The following is a 13003-nucleotide window of genomic DNA, read 5'->3' as shown; positions in this document are numbered from 1 at the left end:
ACATCTGTTTAGGTATTCAGCGTGTGAGGTTTGGGACTGGCGTGTGTTTTCTTGCGTCCCAGGTGAAGTTTGGTTGGACCCTACGCCGGATTATCCATACTGAGCCGGGCGAGCGCCCAGGGGCACCAGCCAATGAGGGGGCACCAAATCAACGTACTATTAAGAGCGCACACGTCACTTCCTGCCGTTGTTATGTCATTTCATCAATGAATGTGGTATTACTGCTATTTCAACATTTAGTCATCACGAGAAAAATAACTGATTTGACAATTTTCACCTGTTTCAAGTAAATTTTCACTTGAAATAAGTAGGAAAAATCTGCCAATGGGACAAGATTTATCTTCTCATTGCAAGCAATAAAATCTTGTTCCACACGCAGATTTTTCCACTTATTTTAAGTGAAAATCTACTTGAAACAGGTGAAAATTGTTGTTTTTTTCCAGTGATGAGTCTTGTTTTAAGTGTAATGAGATTTTTTTAATAAAATGAAACATTTTAACTAGAAATAAGACAAATATTCTTGTTAAGAAAGAAAACTGTTTTTTATTGTTGTGTTTTGATGTATTAGATGTAAGCCCAGTGGATATTTAAAGCTTACAGAAGGCTGCATTTAACTGCTGCCATGTCATTTCTGCAGGTGTTTTGGTCAGTGCTATTATTTGTAATATATTATATTATTTGTAATCAGCACAAATTATCTGTCCCCATATGATAAAATCCACCATCCCCCCTGATTTTCTTTTACAACTTGAGTACTGTATATATATATATATATATATGTATATATATATATATATATATATGTATATGTATATATATATATATATATATATATATATATATATGTATATAGTATATGTATATATATATATATATATATATATATATATATATATATTGTTACAAACCTGGCTCACAGTTTGCAACAAAAGAGTCTCCACACACAATTCAAGGTACAAAAAAGATGATTTATTTAACTAAATATACTCCCAAATGAAAGTAAAGTATGTTGTCATGTTGTGAGTGTATGCAGTGAGTGTGTGTAGGTGTAGATGTGTGTAAAACAGAATACACAACCAAAGCAAACCCAAATTACACCATGTTGGCCATGTGGCTGTCAGCTGCTCAATCAAGGAGAGAGTGAGCAGGCTGACAACTGAGGCCTTTTATAATGGTGAGACAACACCCTCAGGTGTGGCCAATAAGGTTGGACGGCCGCCCTCTTCAGCCACAAGGACAGGAACTGCTGTGAAGATACACAAATTAGTAAGGCCGTCACACCCCCACCCATATAAATGAGGCCCCAAGGTGGTCTCAAAACAAAATAATACAAACAATACACCGGAACATTAATAGTTCTCTCATCTTACAAGAACATCCCAAATCCACTTCCAAACTGCTCACCCAACCCACATTCACTCAGCAACTTTGGTACCTGGAGAAGCAAATTAAGAGCAGGAGGGAGAGAAAAACAGTGCAGAGCAAAAAGGGACAACTGATAAAATGCATTATGCAGGCAACGCACGAGACAATGCATCAGCCACAACATTTTCGGAACCTTTCAATGTGGTGTAGATATGGATCTCCTTGCACATGTCGATAGAGAGAATGAGTGGGAACCAGCCGGTGCTCAGGTAGGAGCCAGATTGGATCCTGTCTTTTCCTATCTCCTTCTTGAAGACCATGTCGCAGTAGTTCATCCGGTCCTCTGTGGTGACGTAGATGCGAGCGTGAAGGTAGTTCTCCGAGGCCTGGCGCAGCATGTTGTAAACGATGCCTTTCCCGTCCTTCCTCATGTTCCGCAGCGGCCCACACACGACGTAGACGGTGTCGTTGGCCTGGCCGAAGAAGTACTGGGGCTTCTGCAGCAGCAGGGGGACGCTGGTGTGGGAGATGACCCTCAGGGTGGTGCGCTGGCCCACGTCGTCCTCGAACCCCCGCGTGGGGGCGTTGTTCATGCGCCAGACGCAGGGCGAGCTGTCCATCTCTGGGACGGCTGCCTGGCCCAACATCTGCCCGGAGCTGGACACGATGCTGCACAGGTCGCAGTGCAACTTCAGGGGCTCCTGTTTGGAGATGCTGACGTAGCCCAGGTGAGGCTTGAAGCCCTTGTACGGCTGCTTGGAGGTCTCTGCACTCAACCTGGTCTACCAAAGGAGAGCAAGTTACCACTGGTGAGGGAGAAGCCCCTGGGAATGGACCATCAACCAGATAGTTACCCAGAATTACCTGCACACCCTGAACTGGCAGGGCAGGACGCACTGCCAAAGCTACTTCCCCCTTAACCTGATCTGAAAAGAGCACCACCTTATGCAATGGTGCAGGGAACACAGACAACCCCATATCCCTGACCAAAACCGAATCACCAGTGTCAGTGGCTGATGTAAAAGACAACACAGATGCCACTATGAAGGAGTCTAAAGCACCAGAGTCTCGCAAAATTTTGACAGGAACTTTTTTATCACTTCCTACCAAAGAGACAAACCCATCACTGACGTGCTTGTGATAACCAGGATCAATTTCATCACCGTTAGCCTGACCAGAGTCTTCTGTAGAAGAAGCAACAGATTCCTCAAGAGGAAACAGAGTCTCAGACAAAGAATGAGCAGCTAATGTTGACGGCTTGGTAAGCTGCTGAACAGCAGCGATAGCCGCAGCCCTCTCCCTCAAAATGTTTTCTGTCAACCGTACTGGAACGGCTAAGGCTGCAGGTTTAACCTGGCGATTTCCTGGCTGGGACTTTTGCTTAGCTTTCAGGACAGGACAGTCAGCTTTCCAATGACCTTTGCCTAAACAGTAGTTACAAGTTTGACCTGAATCCAACTTGCTACCAGCATTTCCCATCTTGAAAGGAAGAGAATCACTCCCGGTACCTTTTTGATGACCACCAACAACATTATCCCTCCGTCCATAGTCCCAACGTACTTTATGAATCAGGGCATATTCATCAGCTATGACAGCAGCTCTAGCCAAAGTCTTAGCCTTCTTCTCACTCAAATAAATAGCCAGGCGCTCAGGAAGCGTTTCTTTAAACTGTTCTAGCAACAGTAGTTCACTCAACTGTTCAAAAGTCTGAGCATCAGAGGCCAGTCTCCAACGACCAAAAAGGGTAGACAATTCACGTGCAAACTCTATATAAGTCTCTCCCTCATGCTTTCTTGCACTCCTAAATTTCTGTCGATAAGCCTCAGGCACCAATTCATATGCTTTTAAGACTGCCATTTTAACCTTGAGATAGTTAACACTGTCTGATAAAGGCAAAGCAGAATAAGCCTCCTGGGCTTTACCAGTCAATACACACTGTAACAGGAGGGTCTGCTCAGAATCACTCCACTTCCTGTTCTTGGCCAACCTCTCAAAGAGCAAGAAGAATGTATCTGGATCCTTCTCTGAAAATTTGGGCACCAACCGCAAAGAACCAGAGACATCAAAGGTCAGAGAGGTACCTGCCACAGGTTCTCCCTTCCCAACTGCTATGGGATCAAGAATCTTCCCCTCCTTGATTAAGTCCAGCTTGTAACGCTCAAACTCCTGACGCTCTCTCGCCTGCTGCAGCTCAGCTTCACGTAACCTCATAGTATATTTGAACTTCTCCATCTCTAGAGCCTGCTCCTGTGCACGAGTAGTTTGTAATTTATTCTGCAAAGTCAACAGTTCTTTTTTCTGTTCAAAAGTTAAAGGCACCTCAATCCCAGCTATAGGCCTCACAAACTTTTGCGACAGCTCTGGCTCAACCTGAGGAGAAATGTCCCCGGCCAACTGGGTGTCACTACCTTCAATTTCAGAAGACAAAACCCCAAACTGAACCAAACCATCCTTTAGTGCACACAAAATGTTAGCTTTACGCCCCTGACTGGGGATTTCAACACCAAAATGCTCTGCCACCTTCAACAAACGATCCTTTGTGTAAGTCTCCAACAGACTTTCACTGGGATTCTGCAAAAAATCCTCAATCGCAGACATAATTGGAACAACAGCTGACCCACAAAAACCAAGTACTTACACCTGACACTCTAGGCTAACCTGACAAACTGACTACAAATGTTTACTACCAACCCGATATGACAGTCAAAATGTGGAACAACCTTCCCCCTGGCTACCTACCTAACCCGAAAACTAACTGTCTCAACCCTAGTCTTCATGCATATAGCGCTGGTGGGAGATTTAAACACTAAGCCCAATGACCCGGCCAGGCAACCATTAAAAATGGCGACCTACCTAGTCAGTCATGGATGTGTACCCGAAGCACAAGGCTGTGGCCAAACTAATGCACAAAAACAACAAACTAAAATAACAAACTAAAACAACGAATCCACGAATGGATATCGTTCTGATACCTATCGGGGAAGTAGTTCCACTGACGAAGCCGTTTTATTCACACCGGATCAGAAGCAAACAACAAAAATGAGGCAGGTTAACTATTATCTACAGGTGTAACCAACTGAGCCTGAAATCCAATTCCAATTCCAATTCCAATCCAATATATGCTTTGTTTTCGTCTGTAGTTTTGTCTGAATATAAAGTGAAGCTTCATGTTTTTTTTTTTTACTAGATAGATGAATACAGTTCTATCTATCTATCTAGTAAAAACATGAAGATTCACTTTATATTCAGACAAACAAACGTGACAGCTACAACTGTTAGATTTCATCTATTAAACCAACATTTATCTTCCTAAATGATTTATTTCATCCAGCGGTAATTCTCCACAGAGCTGAAGGTTTCTCCCCGGGACGACGACGTGGGTTGACCCGGCGATCACGTCTGTCCCCCCGGCCGTGAGCTTCTGCTGCTCCCCGGAGCCGGCGGCTCTTTTGATCCCCGAAACATCGGATCAAATTTCTTAACAGGCGTTATTTGGATAAACTGAGCCCAGGGTCGGGATCTTAACGGTTACTTTTACGCCTGAAAAGATGTTAAAACGTAATAAAGTGGCATATTAACAGCGCTACAGCTGAAATTAAAACAGTTTCTAGTCTGCTTTTAAATCTCGGCTTTCGCTGTCGTTTTGGTGCGAAATGCATTCTGGGATACACTGTAGCACACTGCTGTGTGAACGGTCTGCTGTAGCAGCGTACTGAATCGTTCATTTAGTAGGCAGTATTCAGTGCATACTTTGCAGTATGTAGCATGTAGTGCGGTAGTGTCCGAATCAGTGTTGCCAACTTAGCGACTTTGTCGCTAGATTTAGCGACTTTTCAGACCCCTATAGCGACTTTTTTTCAAAAAAGCGACTAGCGACAAATCTAGCGACTTTTTCTGGTGTTATTGGAGACTTATCTGGTGTTTTGGAGACAATGTTCCAGCGCAAACCCTGCGGCAGGCGGCCTCTCGTCGCCGCTGAGCTCCGCTCTGCGCCGAGCGCACATAAATGAATGGGTAAAGCCTGATTTATGGTTCCGCGTTAAATCGACGCAGAGACAGCGTGTGTGTGTGTGGAGGCCGAGGAACCTGTAAAAAACAATGAACCTGAATTAAGGCCAAACTAGTTATCATTTTCTTTGCCACTGACAGTTTTTTTCTGTTGTCTCTTTTTGGTCCATTTAGATTGTTAATGTTGTCAAGTTAAAACCGTCTATACAAAAAAATGTTATTGTTATTGCAAATTATGTTCATGGTTTACTGTGACTTGTTGTAGGCTCCTACAGGTAAGTGGAGTATTAAGTGGAGTATTAAGTTATAAACCAAAACTACACAAACCCCCCCCTAAAAAAAAAAAACAAATAACAAAAAACTGAAAAAAAAAACCTAAGTATCTCTGCCAGAGTGCGTCTTTTGGGTCACTTTGCCGGTCCCAAGCCCGGATAAAGGAGGAGGGTTGGTTGTAGAGCTAGCAATTTCACCCTACATAACAATCTTTTGATTAAATTTGCTGTTATAACATTTAACAATACAGGACAAAACTGATGTGTGTAATGTGGATCTAGACAAAGCATTAAAATCATTAAATGTTGTTAAGGTTGAAATTATTTTTGTACATTTGTAGTTCTAAACATATTTAGGGTGTTTTTTACTCAATTTTGTCTCTCCCACGACGTTATTCCTCTCTCCTACAGCGTCCATTACAGTTATATGCAAATTGCCAATTATGCAAATTAGGCGATGACGTCATTTAGCGACTTCTAGCGACTTTTGGGACAGCCAATAGCGACTTTCCTTACTGAGGAGTTGGCAACACTGGTCCGAATTCGGAAACAGCCCAGGTCTGACCCATGGATGTATTATAGAACTGGATGGGACACTAAAAATGGCCGCCCATTCATTTCAATGCATTTTGCTCAGCCAGCGCATACGCCGAAAAAATTTCTGACTTCCGGGTTTACTTCCGCTTTATGCGGCCCATAGAGCATGCGCAGTTGAGTCACCTCCCATGATGCTCTGGGGACTCCCATCATGCCCCGGGGCAATGACGCGAATATTAATATAATATGTATTAATATAATATATTAATTAATGTATTTTATTACATGTATAGTATTACATATACTATTAATGTATTAATATAATATAATTACATAATATATATTAATATAATACATCCGTGGAATGCACGGACACGGCTGTGATGTCACGCCCAGAAAGAGACTTTTCTTTGACTTTTCTGGCCGTTATAAAACATTTTTGACGGATATAAAGTCCATGACTTAAAAATGTATAATACAAAGATTAGTAATAGCCGGGGATTACAGCTGGAGGTTCCTGTGAACAGTTTTAGAGGCTTCTCTTTTACTATTGCGGTCTATGGGAAAAAAGCTTTCTGGGCCCCATGGGATTTTTTGGTGCAGTACCGCGGCTGGCCACTGGGAAAAATCGGCGTGCCTTCTGAGCGCGAGATTCGGGGGCTGGTCAGACCATAGACATATGTCTATGGGTCAGACCCATGGATGTATTATAGAAACTGGATTGGAGACTAAAAATGGCCGCCCATTCATTTCAATGCATTCTGCTCAGCCAGCGCATAAACCGAAAAAATTTCTGACTTCCGGGTTTACTTCCGCATACAGCGGCCCATAGAGCATGCGCAGTTGAGTCACCTCCCATGATGCTCTGGGGCCTCCCATCATGCCCCGGGGCAATGACGCAAGTATTAATATAATATGTATTAATATAATATCTTAATTAATGTATATTATTACATGTATAGCATTACATATATTATTAATGTATTAATATAATATAATTATATAATATATATTAATATAAAACATCCGTGGAATGCACGGACACGGCTGTGACGTCAGCCGTGACGTCACGCCCAGAAAGAGACTTTTCTTTTACTTTTCTGGCCGTTATAAAACATTTTTGACGGATATAAAGTCCATGACTTAAAAATATAGAATACAAAGATTAGTAATTGCCGGGGATTACAGCTGGAGGTGTCCTGTGAACAGTTTTAGAGGCTTCTCTTTTATTATTGCGGTCTATGGGAAAAAAGCTTTCTGGGCCGCATGGGATTTTTGGTTGCAGTACCGCGGTTGGCCACTGGAAAAAATCGGCGCGCCTTCTGAGTGCCAGACCCGGGGGCTGGTCAGACCTCTGAAGGTCCGCGGACCACAGGCTGGGAATCACCCAGTGACGTCACTGCTCCCCAAAGCGGAAGTGCCGGGACGTGTGATGAGCTTTGTAAACAAAAGTAAATGTGCTTTCAAAGTGATGCCGTTTACAGAGTGTTTAACCTGAGTAAGTACAAATACTAAAACACACCAATGAAAACGGCCGGGATACGTGTTCGTGTTAAACTCGCGGACGGTGGTTATGTACAGACTAACGTTAAAACTATCTTTTTCGCTCATGTTGATCACCTGACTGGACATTAAGATTGAATTATTTTTCAATGCAAAATGATAACCTGAGCTCAAATACTCTGGACGACATTGTGGAGAATCTACGCAGTTTAAACGCGTTACTGGCGCTAGCTCTGTGGCTAGGCTAGCTAGTCAACAACCTGGACTATTTTCAATAACTTTTTTAACATTTATTTACATGTTTTGCTCGTTATGATGCTTCTTTTTTGTCTCGCCGGCATGACAGTTTTATTTTTATTATTTTTATTTCTTTTATTTGTTTGTTTATTTCGATAATTTCCAAAATAAGAATTCAAATACAAAAGAAATGAAAGAAAATAAAACACCAAATAAACAGGAAGTTAATGCTGATATTGGATTAGACCAAAATATATAAACAAAACCAGACCGAAAAGGCTGAAGCTTAGCCTACCCTTTTATAATCAATATACCGATACAGAGCAGTAAATCAGTTAAAAGAAAAACATTTCATATACTTTTTGTATATTGAAAACATTCAATATACTATTTAAACCTATTATCTATTTAAGTTCTGACACTTACTTAAACACTATATACTATACAATATGACCATACTTAATGAGCATCTTGTTCTTCAATATTTTTTTTTATATTTGGTACTGTACTCTTTAATTTTCATTTCAAAACATTCCACAGATTAACCCCATAAACTGAAACACATCTATGTTTGACATCCGTCCTCTCAGTTCATACACACTTTGTCTTTGCTGAAACAGTTTCTGGATAGTGTGGTAACAGATTATTATAAGCAATAATGTTTTGAACTCCACTGCTGGGATGTTTTATATAAGTCTTATGCCATGATGTTATGTAGTGTGCGCTGTGATTAATAGTTCAAATACAGTAGTTTAGGTCGTATGTAGTATTACTGTGGACTACCATTAACCATTTACATGTTAGCTAAAATTTGATAAAATAGGAATGAGTTTAATCTATGTAAAAGTAAATTATGTACAATTTGATTTGCCACATGTACAGGACTGTCTCAGAAAATTAGAATATTGTGATAAAGTCCTTTATTTTCTGTAATGCAAAAATGTCCTACATTCTGGATCCATTACAAATCAACTGAAATATTGCAAGCCTTTTACTATTTTAATATTGCTGATCATGCCTTACAGCTTAAGAAAACTCAAATATCCTATCTCTAATCTCTAATCTATCTAAAAAACTTTAAACCATAATCAGCAATATTAAAATAAAAGGCTTGCAATATTTCAGTTGATTTGTAATGAATCCAGAAAGTATGACATTTTTGTTTTTTAATTACATTACAGAAACTAAAGAACTTTATCACAATATTCTAATTTTCTGAGACAGTCCTGTACATTGCGTTGTTTGCTGTATTTTCCCCCCAAGAGTTGAGCTATACATTAAATCAGATGGCTGAATGTTGCAAATCATTTATACCTGATATCTGATTTAAAATGGTACCAAAAACAGACATGTGGAATGTTAAATGCAAGAATTATTGTTTTTTTCTTAAATGTTGCTCTGATGAACTCTCGACACTCATAGAGTCTCAGAGTAATCAATCACTGTGCAATAATAATAATAATAATAATAATAACAATAATAATAATAATAACCACAATCATATGCTGTAACAGTGAGTGAGCATGGTTTGTGTGTTTATATGTGGCCCTGCGATGGACTGGTGATCTGTCCAGGGTGAACTCCTGCCTCTCACCTGAAATGAGCTGTGATAGGCTCCAGCAGACCCCCGTGACCCTGCAAAGGATAAAGCGGGTATAGATAATGGATGGATGGATATGCTGTAACAATGCACCTTTCAATAACCATGTCTACCTCATCCTGCTGCACCTTTCACTTTAAAAAAAAAATGGTATGTTAATAAGAGCTGTAATTTGTGTATTTACTGTACAGTGAGCGAAATAACCAGAGTCAAATTCCCTGTCTTGTTTGACCTGACTTGGCCAATGATTCTGATTCTGAAATAATTTTTTTAAATTGCTCCCAACTGCAAGTTTATATAAAGTTTGTTCAGGTACATGTTTGTTGCAGCGTTTCAATACTTCTATTTTGCTCAACACTAACCTTTTGCGAGGGAGAATTAAAAAGCATAATATAAGCATGTGATAATGTTTGTTTTTGCTTGAATTCATTTTCATTTCATTGTTGAAATACATCGATCCAGCTACCGCTTATCTAAGTCAGGGTCACGAGTGCAGTAACCCAAGCAGAGGCCCAGATCTCCCGATCCTTAGTCACCCCCTTGAAGCCCTTTTCGGGGGAATACCAAAGCATTCCCAGTCCAGCCAAGAGATGTAATCTGTCCAGTGTGCCCTGGGGCTTCCTTCCAGTTGGTCATACTCAAAACACATCTCCAGAGACGTGTCCAGGAGGCATCTTAACCAGATGCCCAAATCACCCCAACTGGGTCCTCTGTGTGAAAGAGCAACAATTCTACCCAATTTTCTCTGGATTGCAAGTAACTCCTCATCCTGTTTCTAAGTGAGGGTCTTGCCACCCTTTGGGAGAACTAATTTCAGTTGCTTGCGTCTGCAATCTTGTTTTTTTTTTTGTGCCTGCTCATAGAATGTGATTGATTAAGATATGTTTAGATATATATGTGGATATTTATGTAGTATATATTATATGTTGAGAGGGATAGTTATAATTATGCAATATATGTTATATATTTTTTATGTATGTATGTAGCATATATATATTTATAGGGATATTCATGTAGTTTATATAGTGTATATTTATATAGATTTATATAATATTTGTATTTTCTATATATTGATATATTTATGTAATATTTATATTTCCTATATACTTATATGGATAATTATGTAGTAATAGGCATGTTTACGTAGTATTAATATAGACTATATTTATAGGGATATTGTGTAGATATAATAATAGCAATAATGTAAATTCATAGAGTTATAAAGGGGTAGGAACTAGGGAAAAGTGTATACTTCTTCCTACTAATTTTTTCAAACCTATGTGCATATCAAGATGTTACTGTTTATTTTTATTTTTATTTTTTTATATACATACTCGAAATAAATTCATTCATTCAGAATCAACCTTATTTGCCAGGTTTGTGCAAACAAACAAGGAATTTGATTCCAGCAGGTTTATATAACCTTTATTACAAAACAATGTTTTTCTTAGATGTTTTGTAACAGTTTAGATATTTTACAAAATTATTCTTAATTTTGAGCCCAGATCATGCCTCAGCATCTCATTTAGGTTACAGGACTGACTTGGCCATCCAAAAATTCTTTGGTCCTTTTAACCATTTTGTTTTTGATTTACTCGACTACTGTGGATCAACATCTTGGAAGCATCAGGTTATGGATCACTGCTGTGGCGTTGTCCTATAAGGTTTCTTGACATAATTCTTGAGTCATTCTTCCCTTCATGACTTGCTAGCATACCAAACCAGCCCAAAACCATGATGCTCCCTCCACTGTGCATCACAGTAGCGATGGGAAATTAGGTGCAAAGCCTCTTCCATTAAAGTTAAGTTATTAAGTTAATGTTTTGTCTCATCAGGACAGCACTGTCCAAGATGCAGACTTGAGAGAAGATTCCAGGAAAATGTAGATACATTTATAGGAGTTTACTAGCTGTGGTGATTGATGATTGATTGATGATTGATGATTATACACCAGATGGTGTTGTTTATCTCTTCTTTGTGTTTGTTCTCACAGATCTCCATCATGCTGTGTGAAATTCTTCTGTCATCACTATGGTTCCTATTTGTTATCTTCTGGATTGAGACGATCGGTGTGTGGCTCTTTCTGTCCATGTTTTACCAGGACCGAGCATTTTACCACTGGGGAGATGGGTAAGAAATTATTTCTTTATGTTTGTTATAAATAAACAGGAAATAGAGAGAACAGAAGTAAAATTAGAATGCGCTGTAAGATATATAGTCGCTGTGAAAAAAAAGGGTTTGTCTGGAGCACCCATTTCATGCACTGAGAGAGAATCATTCAAGTATTAATTTGATGTTGCAGGGCATTTGCAGATGATCCAGGACAGATGGTATACATGCTGAGCAGGTATGAACCTTCAACTCGAAATACTTGAATTTATCACTTTTCTTTCAGAAGAATCTCATATACATGCTTTTGTGCAAGACAAGCTCACTGTTTTTGTATTTTTCCAGAGTTGAAAACCCAGTGGAGCCAGAGGTTCAGACCTGAGAGGAAATATATAAGGAAATCCACTGGAACGACTTCCAATACAGGGTTGCTACAATCATGTGACTGGAGACCAACCAATGAGAGGCAGTTGCTGTTCTTCCTTTGCACTGCCTCTCACTCAGATGCGCATAGTCCACTTTCCATAATAGCAAGTCCAGAGGTACAGCTTGATTCAAGACGCAATGAGGATTCGGAGGATGTTCCTCAATGATTTGCGTATCACTTCCACCTCTGCATGCATCTTTTTGTTTTTTCTAGATTTTGGGGGTGTGGACTTAATGTAAGAGAAAATGTTAGCTCAAGAAAGATGAGCTTGGTGCATCTGTATCTTATTTCTTTACTTCATCCTACACTCAGTTTTGCACAGATATAATGTTTTTGTCATTCTATGCAACTCCAGCTGTTCTTATTTACAGCTATATTTGTTGTTCATCCAAGTCCTTGCCCACGAGGCATGTGAATGTTCATAATGTTTATCAGATTTATGTTTGATGTAAAAACATGTTTTTCCCCACTACAATTAACTTTTTATTTTAATTGAGCAATTTATTGGATACAATGGAGCAGTTTGTTAGGTTTTAGAATAGATGTTTTATAATTTGAATAAGGATTTCTTAATTATTATTTTTTCTCACATAACATTCTCATTAGTTCAGTTCATACAATAAATGTTATTTGAGCTTGAAGCCTTGTTGGTGATCATGGAAATATTTCTTTCCTGGTACAACATTGTGTGTGGATGTGTATGTGTGTGTTGGGGGGGGTGATTTGTGCTTCCTCCTTGCTCCGCTTTGTCTTCCTCCCTCTGAACCGGAAACAATCTCAGGAGGATTTATTTTGAAGGATGTCCACAGTCTCAGTCCTTCATACACCTGGATGTGAAAACAAGAGTAGGCGGAAGCCTTCCAAAGGACCTTTCTTGAAGGAGGCATGACATTAAAAAAAATACATTATCCCCATTTCTGGGACACAAGATCAGACTTTGCATGA

The 13003-nt window shown here is 39.6% G+C and overlaps 1 protein-coding gene and 1 long non-coding RNA gene across 2 annotated transcripts; one reads left to right on the top strand and one right to left on the bottom strand.

Moving 5' to 3' along the window:
- Positions 1-1508: 1508 nt before the first annotated feature.
- Positions 1509-3597, bottom strand: LOC133442547 (alpha-N-acetylgalactosaminide alpha-2,6-sialyltransferase 3-like). The gene is made up of 4 exons (XM_061720555.1): positions 3447-3597; positions 3288-3389; positions 2230-2291; positions 1509-2147 (listed from the first exon to the last, which is right to left on the bottom strand). The coding sequence occupies exons 1-4, from the start codon at positions 3595-3597 to the stop codon at positions 1509-1511; spliced, it is 954 nt and encodes a 317-aa protein (XP_061576539.1).
- A 3979-nt stretch (positions 3598-7576) lies between these two features.
- LOC133441864 (uncharacterized) lies at positions 7577-12816 on the top strand. Its single transcript, XR_009782502.1, has 4 exons — positions 7577-7680; positions 11516-11652; positions 11825-11869; positions 11977-12816. It is a non-coding gene; the product is annotated as an uncharacterized LOC133441864 (long non-coding RNA).
- The last annotated feature ends 187 nt before the right edge of the window (positions 12817-13003 follow it).

The sequence above is a fragment of the Cololabis saira genome, chromosome 4, assembly GCF_033807715.1.
Source record: "Cololabis saira isolate AMF1-May2022 chromosome 4, fColSai1.1, whole genome shotgun sequence".
Lineage (NCBI taxonomy): Eukaryota > Metazoa > Chordata > Actinopteri > Beloniformes > Belonidae > Cololabis > Cololabis saira.
Note: the sequence above shows the minus strand (reverse complement) of the source record. Positions and strands in the feature narration are given on the sequence as shown.

Coding starts and splice junctions, on each gene's coding strand:
- LOC133442547 (XM_061720555.1), bottom strand. CDS start 3,597: ATGGAGAAGTTCAAATATACTATGAGGTTACGTGAAGCTGAGCTGCAG. Junction 3,390..3,446: donor GAAGGGAGAACCTGTGGCAG/GTACCTCTCTGA, acceptor CCAAATTTTCAG/AGAAGGATCCAGATACATTC. Junction 2,148..2,229: donor TGCCAGTTCAGGGTGTGCAG/GTAATTCTGGGT, acceptor CTCCTTTGGTAG/ACCAGGTTGAGTGCAGAGAC.